This window comes from Macaca mulatta, chromosome 14, assembly GCF_049350105.2.
Source record: "Macaca mulatta isolate MMU2019108-1 chromosome 14, T2T-MMU8v2.0, whole genome shotgun sequence".
NCBI classification, from domain to species: domain Eukaryota; kingdom Metazoa; phylum Chordata; class Mammalia; order Primates; family Cercopithecidae; genus Macaca; species Macaca mulatta.
In genome coordinates, this window is record NC_133419.1 from 123,967,235 (window position 1) to 123,989,210 (window position 21,976).

General features: G+C 44.2%; 1 protein-coding gene across 8 annotated transcripts in view; it reads left to right on the top strand.

Annotated features, from left to right (window-relative positions):
• The first annotated feature begins 362 nt into the window (after window positions 1-362).
• The window catches only part of GRAMD1B (GRAM domain containing 1B), a 269,048-nt gene continuing 247,434 nt past the window's right edge, over window positions 363-21,976 (top strand). For 6 of the 8 annotated variants that reach the window (XM_015115996.3, XM_077964549.1, XM_077964551.1 and 3 more), the window contains exon 1: window positions 363-964. Coding sequence is in view for 2 of the 8 variants with exons in the window: in XM_028834105.2 (XP_028689938.1) it covers window positions 939-964 (26 nt within the window). In the remaining 6 variants the exon portion in view is untranslated. The remainder of the gene's footprint in view (window positions 965-21,976) is intronic. The other 2 variants (XM_028834105.2, XM_077964555.1) reach the window with 1 other exon arrangement.

Genomic DNA, 21,976 nt, shown 5'->3' on the forward strand with positions numbered 1-21,976 from the left:
TGCAAAATGAGCGCTTTGAACCTGACGACTCCTTGGTGTCCTCCTGTTTTGCAGTGCCATGCTTTCAACACTATCCAGTCCAGATGCTTCCCCATCGTGAAGATCCTCCGGGTCACCTGTGCACTCCTGCTCATCTCTGCCATTCGCCTTCTTACACCTTTTCCATATCTTCCCGTGGAACATGATAATCTGGTTTCCAGATGGGCTACTGTCTCCTCCTAGCTGCAAGGCAGCGGCGCTTCTGGCGCTGGTTTCCGTACTAAACTTAATGGTCTGATTTTAAGGGTTGGTTTTAAACAAACGGTCTGGTTGTATGTCCCCGAGTTACACTGCAGTGCTAAATGTTGGAGCGAGGCAATACCGGGAGAATCCAGGCAGCAGGCTTCACCCAGAGAGGGAGGGTGAGGGGAGGAGAGAGACAGAGAGAGGAGAGAGGGGGAATGAAAGGGGAGAGAGAGGGACTGAGACCGGAGAGCCGGAGACAGGAGCGGAAACCACAGAGGTAGAGTCGGGGCGGACATTGAAGAAACGTAGATGCACAGGGAGGGGCCAATATTAGTGTACAGAGAGAAAGACGGAACGCGGTGCGGTGACACCTAGCCTCCGAGGCAGTGGGAGCTCCGAGCCCACGGAGAGCGGGCGAGTTCCGCTTCCTCCCGCCCCAGCGGCCCCCGCCGCGCCTGGGAGCAGCCGGCCGTCCCGGCTCCGAGGGTGCAGCGCGCCCGGGCGCAGCGAGAGTGCGCGGAGCTGGGCTCCAGCGCGACCCCGCCGCTCGGGTTTGGGTGTCCTCAGGCTCCGCGCTCCTCCTCCCCTCCTCCAGATGGGACTGGCTCTCCTCTTTGCAAAGCCAAGCTCGCGGGGAGACGTGGTGAGCAGTAGCCAGCAGCTGGTGTGCCCTGGACGCTGCTGACCGCCGCGCGCCCGGACCGGGTGTCCACATGAGTGCCTCTCCCAGCAGATCCAGGTAAGAACTTCCTGACCTTCCTGAGCCCTAGGAGAAACACACATGGATGCCGAGTGATGGTGAGGGATCCGGGTGAAACTGGAGGCTGTGGAAACATTGGAGTGGGGGGTGGGGGTGCTGTTACATCCGAATTTTCTTAGTGAAACATCAAAGTTACCCGAGGGCCACGTAAAGCTATTAACATGGATTATGGTTTGGCTGAGGCGTCCTGCACCTGAGAGTTGGTGTCCCCAGGAAACCTCTGAGATAGATTATCTCCTCCATGAATTTCTGGAGGTGGCTCAGCTGGCTTCCTTCTCCATTCAGTACTGGAGATGTGCACAGAACAGGTAGTGGGGACAGGGCTGGTTGAGCGTGGAGATTGCCTCTCCTTCTCTCTATCTTGCTGGCAAAAGTTTGAACTGGAAGCACTGGCTTCCCTTGTTCTGGGCAGTGCTGCCATCTCCCTACCTGGCTGCCTCATCAGTCTTATTATGCCTATTCTGCTTGCATGGTAGAAGTCCAAGATTTGGCAAAAAGACAAAGTGTCCATCATGGAGGTACCTAGGGAGATAAGGAAAAGGCTCCACTTCTCATTTCCTCTGAGGGTGGAAGTGAGAGGCTCCATCCCAGGGAAACAGAGTTACTCTTGTAGAGTAGATGAAGGAATGAGAAGGTGTGGTCATTAGAATGAAGTTTTTAGAGCCCAAACAACTTGTTTGCATCCATCAGCCAACCTCCTGCCTGGATAAACTTCATTCCTCAAAAGTTCCTCAGCAGGATATGCAGGCACCAAGGTAACAAGAACAAACAGTTGCTTGCCTGCCCCCAGGCTTTCGTTTCTGGTGGGCCTGGAGCACCTGTGAGGGGCAACTCCACCCAAGGCCCAGTATTGAAGAGGGGTAGGGTGGGAGGACTGTACATATCACGAATGCTTGTCAAATCTCTAGATTTTTTTTTCCTCCTAGGAAATAATAATTTTTAAAAAGGCTTGTAAAAAATAATAAAATGTTTCATGACAGCAGCAGATGTAAAACTCCCACTACTCTGGGCGAGGACAAAGAAATTTGTGCAGGGGGCTGAGCTTTCTCCTCTGCCAACACCCACATGGGCACATCACCTTTTGGAGATACAAATAGTGTTTGCAGTATTTTATGGATGAGGGGCCCTTCTCCTGGAAACTTTTTTTTTTTTTTTTTTTTTTTTTTTGAGACGGAGTCTCACTGTGTCTCCCAGGCTGGAGTGCAGTGGCGTGATCTCGGCTCACTGCAAGCTCCGCCTCCCGGGTTCACGCCATTCTCCCGCCTCAGCCTCCCAAGTAGCTGGGACTATAGGCGCCCGCCACCACGCCCGGCTAGTTTTTTGTATTTTTAGTAGAGACGGGGTTTCACCATGTTAGCCAGGATAGTCTCGATCTCCTGACCTCGTGATCCACCCGCCTCGGCCTCCCAAAGTGCTGGGATTACAGGCTTGAGCCACCGCGCCCGGCCTGGAAACTTTTTAAGAGGGGCGGATCTCAGCTGGGGCTCTCTCTTTGAGTTCAGGAAACTGAGTAGTAGAAATAGGTTGAAAATTACCCCAAGATCCCACTGTACTCCTAATCTGATATAGAAACTCACTGTGGAACAGACATAGTCAACGAGAGGCACTCCTGCTTCCCAGTGGAACACACACCTATCTCTCTCCCTTCTCTCTTTCATTTAGTAATATTTAGGAGGTTAGACAGGAAAGTATAGACATGTAACTCTTATTCCCTCTATTCAACTATGCCTCCTGTCTTTGTTCCTTACTTGAAGATCATGTCTCTTGCTCGTACTGAATGTCCCTATTTATGTCACCTTCACTGCATCTTAGAGCCTTAGTTGCCTTTGATGGTGTACAGTGAGGTCTCCAGTGTTTGCCTGAAGGCCCCTTCCTTTGGCGCCTTTATTTGTAACTTGCTCAGGAGATCTCATCCTCACCTTGCAATTTGGATGAAGAGTTCTGCTGGGTGTCACTGGTGTTCAAGAGATCCAGGGTCTTGAAAGGGCATGTGGCAGTTCTAGTTTTTTCCATCCATGCTCAAAAGCTGTTTGGTTTTGGAGGTTTGGGGCTGTGCTTTGGTGACAGTGTTGGAAAGAAACCAGTATGAGCAACTGATCAAAACCTAGTCAATCTGGGGTGCCAATTTGACATTGTCACAAAAAGTGAGTGCCCAATTTGGATGCTTGATCAGCTGTGTTCAATGATCATAGGCCTGGAATGAAGTAACATCTACCTTTCTTCCTTTCTCTCTCTCTTTCCTTCCTTCCTTCCTTCCTTCCTTCCTTCCTTCCTTCCTTCCTTCCTTCCTTCCTTTCTCTCTTTCTCTCTCTTTTTCTCTCCTTCCTTCCTTTCTCTTTCTTTCTTTCTTTCTTTCTTTCTTTCTTTCTTTCTTTCTTTCTTTCTTTCTTTCTTTCTTTCTTTCTTTCTTCTTTTTTTCCTCTCTCTCTCTCTCTCTGTCTCTCTTTTCTTTCGACAGAGTTTCGCTCTTGTTGCGTAGGCTGGAGTGCAGTGGTGCAATCTCAGCTCACTGCAACCTTCACCTTCCAGTTTCAAGTGATTCTCCTGCCTCAGCCTCCCCAGAAGCTGGGATTACAGGCGCCTGCCACCATGCTCGGCTGATTTTTTGTATTTTTAGTAGAGATGGAGTTTCACCATGTTGGCCAGGCTGGTCTCAAACTCCTGACCTCGTGATCCACCCACCTTGGCCTCCCAAAGTGTCGGGATTTCAGGCATGAGCCACTGCACCTGGCTGAAAACACATCCTTCTTAGGAGATGGCATTTGTCCCTGCCATCTCCTTCCAGCCTTTGCTTTTCCACCATAGTAGTCATTTGATGTCCTTGCAGATTAGCTCATTGGTGGCCCCTCTCAATGCACACATCTGTAATATGTATGCTTGTCACTGAAATCACCAGCCCCAGGTCTGCAGCTGCACTCCGGAGGTGTTTCCACCACGCTGCTCCCACTGTCTGCTGCTTTTGCACAGCTGGCATGCAGTTTTCAGTGTTTGTGGCCTTGGGCTGCTGTTTACGACATTGCTAGGCATTGTCACCCATTCTGCTTGCCCTGCAGAAGAGGTCACTTTCTCCTGGGGTGTCTGCTGCACTTTATTCTCTTGCTTTTCATGGATCTTTCAGCTTGATCAAGAGTGTTTCGTTCTTCTTCTCCTTTCCCCCTTTTGCACCTGTGGATTGGTGCATTGGGAAACACATTTCTTTTCCTGTCTAGGCATGGTCATTCTTCAAATGGTAAGAAAAGCCTTCGTTCCTTGATTTGATCAATACGTACAAACCAGAAACACCGCACATATCTTTTAGCTGTAAGAGTTCCATATACCCTTTATTTTGGTGTATACAGACTCTGACTTCTAAGTATACTTCTAAGGTATACTCCAGTATCTGCTCTGCTTCATACCTGGCGGGTCTGCATTGCGCATCTGCATAATGAATGCCAATAACAGGCAGGAGGAGTGGAAACAGTGTTACTGCAGAGAAAGAGAGAGAGAAAGTATTTTAGGAAATGGGATCGTAAGTAGGCACACAGTCTTATGAGGGCCACCTTAATTTATTAAAGTCTCAATTGGTAGGATGAGAACAGTATTTATTAGATGGTGGACCATGTGGCAGCAGACTCATATACGGATCTATAAGATACTTAAGTACTTTTCTAGGATGGGTTGACATTGATGAATCTGTGACATAGTGGTCTGTTAACCATCTTTCTTCTTAGGCTTTCCTTAAACCAACAGCGATGTTGTCTTCAGAAAGTTGCTGGTGATCTACAGCAGGGGAGAGGAATATCTCCAGTTGTTCATGAGCACCACAGGTGAAGAACCCATTCTAGGCATATTCTAGGCATACTGAATGAGCTAAAGTGTGTTGGTTTCATCAGCCATTCTAACTGGCTTGAAACAATCTGAATCCTTTGGTTTGAAACTAGGTCAAATGGTGAGACCTTTTTGAGATCCTAATGGGCATAAAGTAGGAAGTATCTTTCTCCTCTCAGCACCCTCATGGGCTTTTGGTGCAACTCTGGAGCTTCTGGTAAAAGAGAATTTTTTCCTTTCTGAGCCAAGCTTGCAACAGGGTTAATTTGGGGGTGGCCATGGGCTGCAGGGGTCGGAATTGGAGAGTGCAACTTGCATTTATTTTTTTAAAAAAGCTTCATAAAAATAAAAATTGATTTGTACAAAAACACAAGACCAGTGATGTACTACCTGCCTGCGCCCCCCACCCCATGAGATGCTGAGCTCAATGGATAGTAAACATATTAATCTGGATGAGGAAGTATGAAAAGGTCATCTTTGCAGCTCATCTGCCATCCAATCTAACTGATCTCTGAAATCCCATCTTTCTAGATATATTCCATGTCTGGGACTAGGGGAAGGGGTAGGGGATGGGGTAGAGGCGGGGATGGAAGGAAGCAATTCCTAGAAAAGTTTGTGAGATCCAGCAAACCTGGAGATACAGGCTGCCCCGGAAGGCAAGGGCAGCCCTGGTGAGGGTGCAGGAAGCATGGGAGGAGAACTAGTCCCTGGGAAGGAGAGAAAGAGAAATGACACATAGAAATGATGAGGTAGGGGAGGGTGGGGCGGTGGAGAGAGGAAGCAAGCCAAGGAGGAGGAGGGAGAGGAAACAGATGGAACAAGAGGAAGATGCAGCGAGCGAACGCAAGAAAAGGCCAAAGAGGGGAAAAGAGCAGAAGATAAGTGAAAGCAGCACCTTGCTTTCGGGTTTTTTCTCTTCCCCGTTTTCCTCTGGCAGAGGGAGAATGCAAGTGAGCCAGCAGAACAGCGTGGTTTTTGTGCTTTGGAGGCTTCTCATTGAAGCTGTCAAGCCTCAACCCCTCACGGCAGCTCGTTCTATTTTTATATTTTGCAGAATGGAAATTAAACAAATGACCCCGTGATGGCGTTTTCATGAAGATTTTATCCAGCACACCACCCACACAGCCAGTGCTGGGGTGGCTGAATATTTAGCATAATATTCTATTTAATCATATAAGAAGGTATCCTCAAGAGCGTGGCAGACATGAAGCCTGGGCTTTGATAACCGCTTGTAAAGCACTGCTTTGATGAGGGTGGGCAGAAGTGAGAAAGGAACCTTGTTATCTGGCTTTTGAGCTTGTTAGCAAGAAGAATTCCAGTTCACCGAATTCTGGTGGAGTTTAGCATTTCCCCTCTCATACTCTTTTTTTTTTTTTTTTGGCACTGGGTTTGATTCCAGACTTTGTGAGCCCTCGTGGTTCAGTTCTCCTTGGAGATCTCATTGGCGGCTAAAAATGGCTCACTTTGGCTGAACTTGCCCTGAGTGGAAGCCTTGCTTAGAATTTGGGCACTCACTCTATTTGTTGGTCTGGTTAGGGAAGCTGGTGTGTACTTTGCTGATGGGACAGTGCTTAGGAAGCTAGCATAATGATGCACATCTAGTACTTGGTGAGAACACAAAGCAGATGATATTTTATTGGTTTAGACACGGACTTACTTCCTTAAGTCCCAGAAGATTTAGTAGCAATTAAATGCATGCCCCTTTGCACATAACCATTCCTTTGAAGGAAAACAAAAACACAAACCAACAACGCATGTTAAGGGGACCAATTAATCGGACATGGTTGGTTGGGTAGATGTAAAAACGTGAGACTGTTCAGAAGGCTTCTTACTGCCATGCACGTGTTTGTGTTTAACAGGGTATTTATGGGCTCTTTTTCCTTATATATTGAAGGGTTATATAATTCCCCAGCTATTAACCTTTAAAATGCTGTTTTTACAAGTTCAGTACCTAGACTAGATAGCAATGAAGAGTGATGTTGAGTCAGTCTGACTTCCAAGGGAGCGATGGGTGGCACCGTTGGACTCGGAAAGGAGCGCTTCTTCCTGCCAGCTAGCCTTGTAGTGGTTGATCTTTCCCTCTGAAATGAAACAGGTTTACTAGCCAGAGACTATTCCCTGCAGTGACTATAAAAAGGTATCTTCGTCTCTGACGCAGGGAGCGATTGAGAGCATCGGCATGAGCCATCCGAGTGTGTGTTGAAGGACCTGAGGAAAGGTAGGATTGACAGTCCATTAAGGGGAAGGCAGAAGCTTCTTTCCTTTTCCTCCTCTAATTAGGCATCCGTGTGCATTTTCTCTCACCATTCCTTGTTCTTGCCTATCTGATTCAGACAGTTCATCTGGCATAGCTTTGAAACCAAGGAATGTTTTTATGCACACTGAGGAAGAAGAGGAATAAGATAAACTCAGGTCAGAACTTCCTTTACTACTGTCATTTTCAGAGTATGGCTTCCCAGATATAAGGCTCCATCTCTCAGGTCTGTCTGCTCAGCCATGCTCCAGAGTTGAACTGTTTCTCACTGGCAGTCCCACAAGCTGAACGTGACTGTCCCCATTGCTGCTTTGGCATGTGTTTTTCCCCAGACTCTGTACTTGGGCCCTGAACCTCTTCAGGCTCCAGTCTTTCAAAAAACAAACTTGCAAAATAAGTTTCTCAACTTGTTTGGAAGTAAAGAATTTATACAAAGTCTTTCATTTTCCTAGTGAGGATGGCATGGTTAACCCTCTCATGAGTATGGCCAATAAACAAAAGCACCTTTGAACTCTTCATTATTCTTATTTTATTGCTACTAAAATGTCATTTGTATCATAACTTATTGCTTACAGCACTATTCTATTTTATTTAATTGTCATAAAAATATTTTGCATAAGGAACTGTTATTACTCACATTATAGTTGCAGAAATTGAGGCCTAGAGACAGGATGCCCCAAATCACATTGACAGTAAGTGGCAAACCAATGTTCTATTTTTAAACTATGATTTTCCACACCATGCTATCCTTGTAGATTCTACCCTACATTTTCTTTCTTTCTTTTCTTTTTTTTTCCTTTTTTTTTTTTTTAACAGAGTCTCACATCGTTGCCCAGGCTGGAGCGCAGTGGCGTGATCTCGGCTCACTGCAATTTCCGCCTCTTGGGTTCAAGAGATTCTCCTGCCTCAATCTCCCCAGTAGTTGGGATTACAGGCATGTGCCACCACGCCCAGCTAATTTTTGTAGTTTTAGTAGAGACGGGTTTCGCCACGTTGGCCAGGCTGGTCTCGAACTCCTGACCTCAGGTGATCCACGCGCCTTAGCCTCCCAAAGTGTTGGGATTACAGGCATGAGGCACCGTGCCTGGCCTAACCTATATTTTCAATGCCATCTTTTTCTTATAACTTTTCCTATCATCTGTCATTAGTTCTCCTCCTCCGCAGGTAGGGGTCTACAAGCATCTCGTTGCAGTTGATATATATAAAGGGGATGCCCTAAAATATGGATACCTGTGCAAATTGAATTAAAGGAATTCAGAACAGTGAAGTAGCCTATATCAGTTTTCTGGAAGCCTACTGACTTTCTTCTAGGTTTTGACATGTTACTCATTGCCAAGTTTTCTTGACATCTAAGTCAGAGAAAATGCTGAATAAAAGTTGGCATTATACCTGCTCCTTGTAACTGTGATCTCCCTCCTTTTTTATGTATATTATCTGTAAAGGTGACTCCTGCCCTATAGCCTGCTCCAGCTGAACCAGTGTTTAAATAAATTTCTGTAAGGCAAATAAATTATAGCAGAATTTGAGGGAGGCCACCACTTCCAAAAGAAAGCAGAGGCAAGTCTCTTAGGATTTAAGCCTCTATAAATTGGCTTTTTGAAGTCTTTCTTCATCTTGGCTGGGGCCATTCCCTCCATTTGAACTCAGTTGGCAGCAATCAATAGAAAATGCTAATTTCTGGTCCTGGCTTGTCTTTTGCATGCACGAACTTCCTGCTATTTGTCTGAGAAAGTGCACACCCAGGTAAAAAGGCTGTGCTGATGGCTTTATTTAGCAGTTAGATCAACCCAAGCTGAATGTCAAAAAGCAGGAACAAGTTAGCAGGAACAGTAGGGCTATTTTCTTGGAGTGTTGGCCCGATTGTGATGAGGCTAGAGGACTTATAAAATTAGGTTTAAAACATAATTTTGTCTATTCCTTTTCTTTCTCCTAAAGTATAATTCTTAAGACACCTGCATGCCCCATGGACCTGGGTGCGTAATGCTAGTACTGGGTTTTGACTTTTCTATCTGAAGCCTGATATCTCTTAGCAACAGCCAGATTTAATTTAGGTATCCAACCTTTGGGCTACCTTGTATAACTGCACTGAAATGATGGGACTGTGATCAAGTTTTGGCAATTGATCTTTAGAGAAGACGAAAGACAGTACAAACAAGCATGAAATAGGAGTAAGAAGAACGCAGACATTCGTACTTTCTATGGGTTTTATTCCTCTGTGGGCAATGGAAAGAAGTGTGTTGATGGATTGGAATCTAGGTTTTTCAGAGCACTGGTGAAGTGCTCTTGTCTTCTGTTCTTTTCTACTGGGGTATCTTATCTCTACCAATTGTGGACAAGGTGTAATATGTTCTTGCTCCAATATTATTCTGTTCTTGTTTATTTCTGTCATTTTTTCCACATTATCATTTTAGATTATTACAACAAACATTTGTTAAACAAGAAACAATGGGCCAGGTGTGGTGGCTCATACCTGTAATCCCGGCACTTTGGGAGGCTAAGGTGGGAGGATTGCTTGAGACCAGGAGTTCCAGACCACCCTGGGCAACTTAGTGAGACCATTTCTCTACAAAAATAAAGAACTTAGCCAGACATGATGGCATGTACCTGTAGTCCTAGCTACTTGGGAGGCTGAGGTGGGAGGATCACTTGAGCCCAAGAGTTTGAGGTTGCAGCGACCCATGATTGTGCCACTGTGCTCCAGCCTGGGCAACAGAGCAAGACCTTGTCTCAAAAGCAAAAACAAAAATAGAAACAAGGTAGGTCTTGAGGATACAGAGTTGAATAAGACATAATTCTTTCTTCATATAGCTCACGGTCTAGGAAGGAAGATAAACATAAAGCAGAAGAGTTAGACACCTTATTAATGACTATGAAGAGGTAAGAATGAGTGTCATAGGAACACCAAGTCCAAAGCAGTGAGCAGAATAGCCCAGTTGAATCTGAGAAGGCTTTTTCAGAAGAGGTTATATTTTAGCTGGGTTCTAAAAGGTGAGTAGGCGTGATCCAGACGGAGAAGGGTGAAATTGTATTTCAGGCAGATGGGATAGCATGTGCAAAAACATGGAGTTGTGAGGTATGTGACGTGTTCATGAAGAGTCATTTAGTCAGACTCTAAGGCATCTGTAAGAGAGGCAATGAGGCCAGCATGATGGAGTTGGAGCCACTTGTGAAGGTCCAGTTATGCAGCTTGTAGTTAACTGAGGCAACACCATTTTTTTTTTTTTTTTTTGGTAGCAGGAGGGTAAGAAGAACAGATTAGTTTTTTAGGAATATAACTCTAGAAGCAATGCGGAAGATGAACAGAAACAAGGACAGTTCAAAGTTATGTCCAGATGCCATGAAGGGGGCTGCTGAGTGGTCCAGGTGAGACCTGATGGAGTTTGGACTCTGGCAAGAAAGATTGGAAAGTATCATCCAGATCTGAGAGTTAGTTTAAAGAATAGTCATCAAAATTTGGTAACAGGTGGATGATGGAGGCTGTGGAAAGAAAGAGGAGGAGCCAGGGCCAGCCGTGGTGGCTCACACCTGTAATCCCAGCACTTTGGGAGGCCTAGGCAGGCAGATCACGAGGTCAGGAGTTCGAGACCAGCCTGGCTAAAATGGTGAGACCCCGTCTCTACTAAAAATACAAAAGTTAGCTGGGCGTGGTGGTGGATGCCTATGGTCCCAGCTGCTCGTGAGGCTGAGGCAGGAGAATCATTTGAACCCAGGAGGTGGAGGTTGCAGTGAGCCGAGATTGCACCATTGCACTCCTGCCTGGGCGACAGTGCACAACTACATCTTAAAAAAAAAAAAAAAAAAAAGAAAAGAAAGAGGAGGGCCCTAGACTGCATTAATATTCTAGCTTGATGTTATCTGAACTAAGTCAATGGCCATAACTGAAGATAAAATGTACTGAAAAGGCAGGATTGAAAGTTAAGTTAAGGCTGGAACAGTGATTCATAGCTGTAATCCCAGCACTTTGGGAGGCCAAGGTGGGCAGCTTGCTTGAGGCCAGGAGTTCGAGACCAGCCTGGCCAACAAGGTGAAACCCCATCTCTGCAAAAAATACAAACATTAGCTGGACGTTGTGGTGCGTACCTGTAATCCCAGCTACTTGAGAAGCTGAGGCACGACAATTGCTTGAACCAAGGAGGTGGAAGTTGCAGTGAGCTGAGATCGCATCACTGCACTCCAGCCTGGGCGACACAGAGAGACTCTGTCTCAAAAAAAAAAAGAAAGACAGAAAAGTAAGGTAATGAAATCAAAATTTGAGCAGGATGAGGATTGGAAAGAGGCCATTGGAGTGAAGATTTGGGGTTTCATTCATTATCTTGGTAAAAATAGTGTCAGTGAAGCCCCAGGGGAAGAAGATGGGATAGGAGCAAGATAGAAACATTGCGCAGAGTTTAGAACTTGAAGGCAGCTGAGAGTTTGAGCTCCCTACACTTTATATTTGAAAGAAACAAAAGGAGATGGAATGACAACTTATAGGGGAAGAAAGAAAAAAAAAATGAGCTTTCAAAAGAGGGAAGTCAGGCTGGGGGAAGTGACTCATACCTGTAATTCCAGCACGTTGGGAAGCCAAGGCCGGAGGGTCACTTGAGGCCAGGAGTTTAAGACTGACTTGGGCAACAAAGTGAGACCCCATATCTACAAAAATAGAAATGCAAAAAGTTAGCCAGGCATGGTGGCACGCACCTGCAGTCTCAGCTACTTGGGAGGCTGAAGTGAGAGAGTCACTTGAGCGCAGGAGGTTGAGGCTGCAGTGAGCTGTGATCACACCATTGCACTCCAGCCTGGGGGACAGAGCGAGATCCCATCTCTAAAAAGAAAAGAAAGAAATCACTTGAATATGTTTATCAATAAATAAGAAATATCTAGATAGGGAGAGATTGCAAATATAGAAAGAAAAAGAGACAACTAAGAGAAACTTGAGAACTCGGAAGGTAACAGAATCTAGCAAAAAGTAAGAACAAATAAACAAAGGAAACTGAGGGATTAAATTTGTAGAGGGAAGAACAAAAGGGAACCAATATTCATGGTTTGCCAAACATTGGTGCTAGGTATCTTACATTTGTCGATTTATTTAATTTTCATTAAAACCCTATAAAGTGGGGCCAGGCACCGTGGCTCATGCCTGCCATCCCAGCAATTTGGTTGGCCGAGGTGGGTGGATTGCTTGAGGCCAGGAGTTCGTGACCAGCCTGGGCAACATGGCGAAACCCCATCTCTACTTAAAATACAAAAATTAGCCAGGTGTGCTGGCGTGCGCCTGTGTTCCCAGCTACTCAGGAGAGTGAGGTGGGATGAGCTCTTGAGCCCGGGAGGCTGAGGTTGCAATGAGCCGAGTTCCCGCCACTGCACTCCAGCCTGGGCACTCCAGCCTGGGAAACAGTGAGACCCTGTCGCAAAAGAAGAAGAAGAAAAAAAAACCCATAAAGGGAAATAAAGAATGCCCCTTTCTTGGAGAAAATGGGAAAACAGCAAAGATTAGTCATACTTTCAGAAGTGCAGATGTGAAGGACCCTTAGAAGTCACTTCAAGAGAGAAGTTCTTGGCCGGGTGTGGTGGCTCACACCTGTGATTCTAGCACACTGGGAGGCTGAGGCAGGCAGATCACTTGATGTCAGGAGTTTGAGACCAGCCTGGCCAACATGGTGAAACCCCATCTCTACTAAAAATACAAAAATTAGCCGGGGATGGTGATGCACGCCTGTAAGTCCCAGCTACTTGGGAGGCTGAGGCAGGAGAATTGCTTGAACCTGGGAGGTGGAGGTTGCAGTGAGCTGAGATCACGCCACTGCACTCCAGCCTGGGTGCCAGAGTGAGACTCCATCTAAAAAAAAAAGAAGGTATCTCTTTTTTTTTTGAGATGGAGTCTCACTCTGTCGCCCAGGCTGGAGTGCAGTGGTGCGATCTTGGCTCCCTGTAGTCTCTGCTTCCCAGGCTCAAGCAATTATCCAACCTCAGCCTCCCGAGGAGCTGGGACTGCAGTCACATGCCACCACACCTGGCTAAGTTTTTGTATTTTTGGTAGAGACGGGGGTCTCATCATGTTGCCCAGGCTGGTCTCGAACTCCTGAGCTCAAGCAATTCGTCCACCTCCGCCTCCGAAAGCGGTGGGATTACAGGTGTGAGCCACTGCACCCCGCCTTCAAGAGTTATCAAGAGATAACTTCTATTTCCTCTCTGAAGAGAAGGTGAAGTCATCTTCTGAGAGTGAAATAGGGAGTGAGGTGGGAGCTCAGAAAGCATGGAAGTGTTTTTGAAGGGTCAAAATTATTGACTGGGGACAAAGGAAAAGATTTCCATACAGTGTTCTGTTGGAGTTGGAAAGCATGCTCTACGTGCAGGATCGTCTCAATCTGCACCATAGCCCATGAGCAGCGAGCTGGGGTCCTCTGGGGTATGTTTTGGGAAGGTTGGCGGAATCACAAGGTGCTGAGCATGCTGGTGAGACCCAGGTGAGAGTAAAGCTAGAAGGTGCCTGAAACTGGGAGAACGACGAGATTGAAGAAGAGATTTAAGGGAGGAATAGAATGAGAAATGTCAGTGGATTGGAGATTGAGATCTTGACAGATCTCAGAGGCACTTTAAGATCCTAGGCTGACACTGGAGAAAAGGTTGCTTCATTCAGCGGGATGTATGTCAGTGACCACCTACTTTAAACTGATGCTGGTCTTCTTTGCATGAACAAAAGATGGAGCTGTTGAATTGTTGAGTGGGTGGCTGAGAAAGGCTGTGAAAGTCCAGGTTGGGTAATCCCCACCATCTTGGATTAGTTAGTGTGAGCCTCTCTGGAGTCAGATTGGTCTCACGGCCTATCTGCCAGGCCTTATGATTATGTAAAGGCAAAGAGCCCAGTTAATAGGTGTTTTGAAAAGCTTCTAAAACCTATAATTGTGAGCCTTTTCTACCTTGGACTTTTGAAGGTTTAAACCACAGATTTTTTTATAAAAAGGTTAAGTTATTGCATTTTATGTCACAATGCCTTACAATAAATTTATCCCTTCCATAGAACAGTTCCTATCTCTCACTTTATGAAATTTTAGGCCCATGAAGTGAATTTTCTAGGCCATTCCCTATCCCTTCACTCCAGCCAATTAATATCATGGTTTGCATTTTCATCCAATCTTGCGTAGTCTGTGGGGTTGGTTCACCACACAGCCACATGCTTTTTAACAAGTGTTGTCACCAGGCACCAGGTGTAGGATGAACCTGCTGAGGCAGACAAAGGATCTTTCTGTCATGCAGGGAACAGCACCAGCAGGTGAAAACCCTGCTGCTCTGGCTCTTTCTAGCTTGTTCTGTTACGGTTCTCCATGATTTATCTATCCTTACTCTCTGTCCTTACCCCAGGCTCAGCCTTAAGCTTCCCCTGTATCTAGGTGTTCGATCATTGTAACATCTGCAGTCTGGTGGAACTGCATGTCTCTGTTCTACATACAAATACCAAAAGAACATAGGTCTCTAGGTATCTGTGAACAACTGACATCATCCAAAAAGAGCTTTAAAAATCAGGGGGAAAAAAAATCTCTGTTGTGTTTTATCTGCCTGTTTATTTGTTTGCTTTGATTACAGAGCACTGAAGCGAGGTTTTAAAATGTCCTTTCTTTGTCAACCCGTTATCCTGCCTTACAGGTGGTTCTGATTTCTTCCACTGTTATTACAGTAGGAGACTAAATGTAATTACCCAGCACTTCAATTTAGACGTCAAACACAATTACACAGAAAACAATCTGTTAGAGTGTCCTAACGATTCAGTTGTTACTTGGTTTTATGGTGAATTCTAGGTAAGAAATACTAAAAATTAGGATCTCAGTTGCCCTTTATGGCTTAACCTTTATATGTTCCTGGCCATTTAGGAACCTAGATTCATCTCATTTAAGCTTCTACAGATGAGGAAAAAGAGACCAAGAATATGGAAATCAGTCATCCAGGTTCAGAAAATTGGGAATAGGTTTGGGACTAGCACCCCCATCTCCTGATACAGAATTTAGTGCTCTGAAGCTCTCTGGCGAGGAGCCCCACCCTCTAGTTGATGGAGAAGGGGACTCTGAGGAGGTGTGGAATGGTGCTGTCATTTAGGGGACAGCTTGTGGGGCAACATGTAAAGTATTCTGGTTCTCCATTGGCCTTACAAGCAGATTATCTTGTAAAGTTTTTCATCAGTACCCACCAAATCTTTCTCCTCCTTCCCTCATTTTCTAGTGGGTGTGTGTTTAAGGTAAAAAAATTCCAGCAGGTAAATTTTGTTTTACCACCACACATTTTAATATCATATGCATATGAATAGCAAATAAAAATTTGCTATTCATTAATCTCCTGATTATTTATAATATGTCACTCTCTGTTAACAGGCAGAAATTTGTGTTAATAATTGAGAGCTCTCTGGCTGGGTGCAGTGACTCACGCCTGTAATCCCAGCACTTTGGAAGGCTGAGTTGGGTGGATCACTTGAAGCCAGGAGATCGAGACCAGCCTCACCAACATGGCGAAAACCGTCTCTACCAAAAATACAAAAATTAGCCAGGCGTGGTGGCACATGCCTATAATCTCAGCTCCTCAGGCGGCTGAGGCATGAGAATCGCTTGAGCCCAGGAGGCGGAGGTTGCGGTGAGCAGAGATCGCACCACTGCAGTCCATCCTGGGTCACAAAGTGAGACTCTGTCTCAAATAAATAAATAAATAAAATAATAATAATTGAGAGCTTTTTTTTTTCTAAAATATCACTGGTCTCTTATACAACAGAGAGGCTAGAACTATGTCGAGCAGCAGTAAGGTTTACCTGGCCTTACAGCCACAGGGCGCGGAGGTGTAGATGAGCTTTAGATAGCATGGGCACTGGTTTTGCTGATTGCCAGTCATCTGTTACCTGGCTTCTGATCTGCCAAGGTATGGCACAGGCTCTCTGTGATCTGCCCAGGAGAGGAGACTGAATCAGTGCTGTTACAACTCTGGCATTCCCTTTCAGAAAAGGTCGAAGTTCTCCCAAGTCACTGCTCAGGGCCTTGTCGGTCAGTTTGGTAGATTCGATGCTTATTGATGCAGAAACAGGGACCAAGCAAATGTCCTTAACTCTGGGATTTTTGTCACTTTGCAGAAAAGGCCTACTGGAAGAGGTTAAAACATTCTTTGAAAGAAGGAACTCTCCAAGGCATATGTCTTACGTACTTGGGTGGGAGAAGATTATCTGACTACGAACAAGAAATTGAATGGGAACCAATTAAATTGCTGTAAGAAAATTAAGGGAGTCCTCTAAGAAAGCGTTACCCCTCTGCCTCCATAGAATAGGAGTTAATAAATTATTTTGTGAAACCCTCCGCAAAATCAGATAGGCTTCCTTTGCTAGAGTTTGAGATCCCTGAGTTTAGCTATACAGCATGTGTGGTCATTTTGGAGAATTGTTTTCTATTTGCTAATTATTTTGCTCTCCAATTTTGCTTTCCCCAGGGAGAATCCCATCTGGACAAACTCTCAGTTAACAGCCATGTAGTCATCCATGTTAATAGCTTTACTGAGTAGCTACTCAGACATGCTAGCCGTGTAGAGAAATGTGAGATGTGGTAGGTGTTTCAATATATCAATGGTACCTATGGTTTGATTATTTTCCTGGTATGTTCAAATGCTACTAACTGCTTCCAAAATGTTATAAATGATGTGTTTGTAGTGTGGATTGTTTCTCTGTTATCTATATTAGTGTTGCTGTCTATTCTTAAATCACTCATCAAATACTTTTGTGTTGTGTCTGTCTCATTCTCCCCTGCCCCAGTCAAACTGAGCCTAGTATTACAAGGTAGCCATTTTGCCGTTGAGTCTTGAAGCCAAAAAATGGTAATGCAAAATAAACATTACTACTTATAGCCCCCTTCCTCTCTCATAATAAACCACTGTCTCTGTTGAACTTTTAACTGCAACCACAGTCCAGAGTTTCAAGGAGCCATCCCTCAAACATGGGTATCATTAAGGTCCAGAGATTTCTAACCACAGACTTACTATCTTTGGAATAAAAGCCTGAGAGCAGCCTAACTCACGTCTAATGCAGGAAGGCCAAGTTAAAAACAGCCTTGGCATCCTTGAGATCACTGACCCTACAGGCATTATAGCCTTCGAGTTTTATTTTGATAACAACCTCCTGGTGTACTTGTCTGCTATTTGGTTAAATTATTGCAAAGCAATAGACAGCAACCCTCTGCTTTTATTTCCAGCTCACTTCAGGGTAGGGCTAATGAGCTTTCATTCTGGGCTGAGTGCTTGGGTCATGCGATGACAGATGTGGGAGAAGCAATCCTAGGAATGAGCTATATTAAAACATAATCTAAGGCTCCGGTGCTGCATTGCCATGAGGCAGGGGCAGGGTGGCATCTGTCTTCCCCAATGTCACAGAGAGCAGAGTAGTCACAGAGTTTCAACAAAGGATGTTCGTTTGACCTTGGCATTGATCCAGGTCTGATCTATTAATATATCAGAAGTAACATGATCTTTACCATCCTTATCATCATCGTCACTAACAATCTTTTACTTATTTAGTTTTTACTAACAATCTTTTATTGAAACTTTTACTATGTGCCAAACACTCGCTAAGGATAGTATCTTCATGATCTCACTTAACTTACAACACTAATAAATCAGTATTATTAATTTTCCAGTTTTAGAGAGGAGGAAACTGAGATTTGGGAGACTAAAAGACTTCCTTAAGGTTATTTTTACTGGTGTGCAGATCTGGGGTTCAAATCTAGGTCTGATTTCAGAGCCTGAGCTTTTAACACAACTATGTTATATTAAACAAATAAATCAGCTAGCATGGTGGCTCACACGTGTTAATCCCAGCTACTCAGGAGGCTGAGGCAGAAGGATCCCTTGAGGCCAGGAATTTGAGACCGCCCTGGGCAACATAGACACATCTCATTTCTATTGAAAAAAAAAAAAAAAGAGAGAGAGAGAGAGACAAGCAAGCAAAGAAATCAGAAACTATTTATCAGGCATCTCCTCTTCGTAAGATGCTATATTAGATTTATGGGGCTGGGGTACACAAAAGCATAAGTTACTTTCCATCCCCAAATGGCTTTAAGTGTTATTGGCCAAGAAGTCATTTAAAAGATAACTAACAATATACTAGATGCCAAGTATGTGGAACATAGTAAATGTTACACGAATAAAGAGGAAGTCTGGAGAAGGTGAGAGTCACACTGGGCCTTGCACAGTGGGCAAGGTTTATATTGATGGAAAATAAATAAGAAACACATTTCACAACAGGGAGGTGACGTGAACAAATCCTAAGGATGAGGAAGAACAAGGCGTGTCATGCTGTTGAAGGTTGGAGAATGATGGGAACGGGGTAGATGAAGAGTCAGTTATCCAGGAAAGAAGTTTTCATGTACCCACCTATTTGGCCCTCAGATATTTACTGAGTGCCTGCTGTCTAAAGTTGTTTCTGGGGGAAGAATGAGAGAGAAGGGTGAAAAGGTAGATTTTTTTTTTTTTCCAGAGTTGTCTGGCTGGCCTGCCTCATGCAAGCATGGGAATTAGTATTTGGTCAGCAGTCTCTTCTCTTAACTTCACAGTTATACACACTTGCTGGAGTATGTTCTGGTTCTGACCTTTCTTCCCTGGCCAATATGTCAGAAGGAAAGAGACCAGCTTTGGTATATCAATCTTACTGATTTATTTCTAAACTTGAAAAAAAAATCAAAGCAATATAGCAGTGTTACAAAAATGTTTAAAAGAAATGGGCAATCACCCATAGTTCTACGATTCTTAATATAACTAAGGTTTCTAATCTTTTCTAGTTGAAATAATGCCTTTTTCACATGCTTCTAATCAGATGGTGTGTACGATTTTGCATCCTGCTTTATTTACAGAGTTAGAACTCATGAAAATGTGTTGAGGAAATGAACATCGATGCATAGTGTTTACAGGAACCAGGTGTGCTGCCTCTTCCCGTTGTTAATATAAATTGTTTTGAATGTTATCTATTTAAATGGAGATGGGATCAATGAAAGTTTTCAGGCATCCTGCTTTTAAGGTATGGCTTTTGAATTCTGATACAGACAATCGGAACTATCTTAGCATGGATTCAAGAGACTTGAGAATTGAAATCCTGATGGGCAGGGGCAACATAAATATCACTCTAGTTCCATCTGTCCCTAAGGAGAACCAGCTTAAGTGCAAAGACAATCTCTCATTTGTGAACATGGGCATGATTCCCTTTTTTGCTTTTAATTGCCCAAATCTTGCCCTTTTGTCCGGCATCTGGTTAAGGAACAGGGATGTTCTCAGATAAGGGATGTGGGGGAACTGGGACCCAGTCCTCGGAATTTGAAGTTTTCCTCCCACAGTGGTTGTGCCTGAGTTGCCGTTCTTGCCCGCTCTGTGATCCAAGTAGTTGCTGTGTTCAGAATTGCCATGAGCTTTTGGAAACCTCAGTAACTGCTAACTAAAGTAACAGGTGTGAAATTCGTTCTGTGGTTCAGTTCTGCCAATCTTAAGCCCATAAAAAGTACACAGAGTTCCATGTGTATTAATCAGCAGTATCCTTCTCTCTCCCATCCATTTTTGCCTGCTTGAATAATTCCAAGAACTACTCTAAAAGAACGCAAGTATTGACTTTGACAAACAAACTGCATCTCCCTTTCAACATTCCTCTGCTCAGCTCCTGAATTCTTCTGACAGTCTAAAAAATAGGTCCAATAAGACAATATTATTGCATTTCTTTTAGATGGATTTATCCTGGGGGCATCTCCTCTGTCTTGTCTGTACACCTCGCACTGAGATGATAGCTGTTATAAAAATCCAAAGATAAACGCTTAAAAACATCAGCAACCAAATTAATTCAGGGATTTATCTCACTCATGTGAACTTGATGATCATCCTCATGTTTGATGAGATGTTCTGGGTGGGTAAAGCATCAGAGCGAAGAGAGCAAGATGTGTGCTGGGTGCAGGAAAAAGGAAGGTCCCCTAGGAGAAACAGAGTTGAGCAGTCACCAGAGTATGATATCTCAGTAGTAACACCACCAAGGAAGAGAAGGGGTCTGTGATGCACAGGAAGCCAGCGCCAGGCCTGGTGAATATCAAAAGCAACAGATGAGGAGACAAGGAGGCTGGCTGGAAGGGAAGGGGTGGCTCATTGTTCTTCTCTGTTTATCTGCTGCTTGCTTTTATTGAGCACCCAAGATGGCAAATCTCTGAACTAGATGTGCTCCCTGACCTCTTCCTGCAAGTGACATTCAGAAGAGCTGGAAGATAATATACACTTAGAAGATCCAGTGACTCTCCATTTGTTATTCTCCCAATGGAAGACCCTGAACTAGGAACTTGAGGAGAAAGGTTAGCCATCTAAAGAAAAGTCTTGCAAAATATGTCAAACTCAAATGAAATGGATTGCTCTCCACCACCATGTGCTTCCAGCTGAAAAGTGGTCATGTGTGTGCCTGGCAGTGGCTCTGCCGCCTTCTATGTGACTCCTCTGTGTTTTAGACTGAGTATGGAAAGGTGCTCAGCACACTCTGTCCTTTTTTCCCTGTTAGCATAGATACATTTCTGTGTCCACAGGCACAAAGCCAAGGACCCATGTGTTGTAGTGGTCAGAACACTGGACTTGGTAATGGTTATCAAAGCTACTGTTTGTTACTCATTTTCTCTGTGCCAGGGAGGTAGTCGAAGGTGCTATCTTTCCATTTACTTATGAAGATACTGAGACTTGAAGACACTGATTAACTTGCCAAGATCACGGAATTATTAAGAGGAAGACCTGCATTGGCACCCAGGTTCATCTGACTTCAAAGCCTGTGTTTTTTACTGCCTATGGCAATCTGTCTCCCAGATACCAGAATGACTAGTTAAAATTCCCAGCTCTGCTACTCCCTAGCTGAATATTTCATCACTCTGGCCTTCAGTCTGTCAAATGGAAGGGTTGTGCTAAGTTTTCTAACATTCCGGCTAGTTCTCAAGTTCTGTGCACTGTCTAATGCTTAGTTTTAAGCAGGGCTTTCATGAGTATAATCTCAAGCAGTCTGGAATGTATGGGGAAATGGTAGGAGAAATTCTTTGATTACTATTCTTTGGTTACTATCTGTTGAGCGCCTCCCAAAGGATACAGCAGAGACCAAAACTGTCATGGTTTGGCCTTTGAAAAACCAATGAAGCAGGGAAAACAGACACTGAATATGTTATAAGGAGTTAAGTGTTGTGCAGAAAGATTACAGCATACGTAGGTCCTTCTGAGGGTAATTCATGTGAATCTGGTTCAGCCAGTTCAGTGAACATCTGTATGTATCCCAGACCAAGCAAGCAACACTATTTATTTTATTTTCATTAATTTTAAAATTATTTTTCTGCTTAGACTCTTCTCATGCACAAGAGCAATAGGATTTAACATCGAAATGTAACAGGTACGACAAGCCACCTGTGTTCAGTCTTCTCTTGTTATTCTTTTCTTTTTTGAGGCTTCTTACATACCCCAGTTTTGATGGGAGTTGGCAGGGCATGTGGAATTGTACAGTGTCAGTCTAAAGAGGAACAAGGGAAGATGGAGAAAAGGAAGAATTTAAAGTTAGAGCAGGAGCTAAAGTTAGAGGGATGGAATGAGGTAAAAATAATGAGTTATACCTTAGGAATGTCTCCCAAATTCTCACTTACTGCAGCAGGAAGAATAGGTTAGAAGGGAGAGAAGAAAAGAACCACAGATTCACAGTCTCTCTGATTCGAAAGGGACTCAATAAGACATGTGGTGCAACCTCATCTAATTATTTAAACTGCATCTGCAACATCCCAGGAAGGCTTTCCGTTTGAATGCTTTCATTGAAGGGTAATGCCTACCCCACAAGGCAGGCCATTGGATTGTAGGGCAAGCTCAGGCTGTGAAGAGAGACACTGCTTTTTGTTGAGATGTCTTAAAAAAAAAAAAAAAAAAAAACTTGTATCATCTGGCTTTAATTCTGCCTTTCT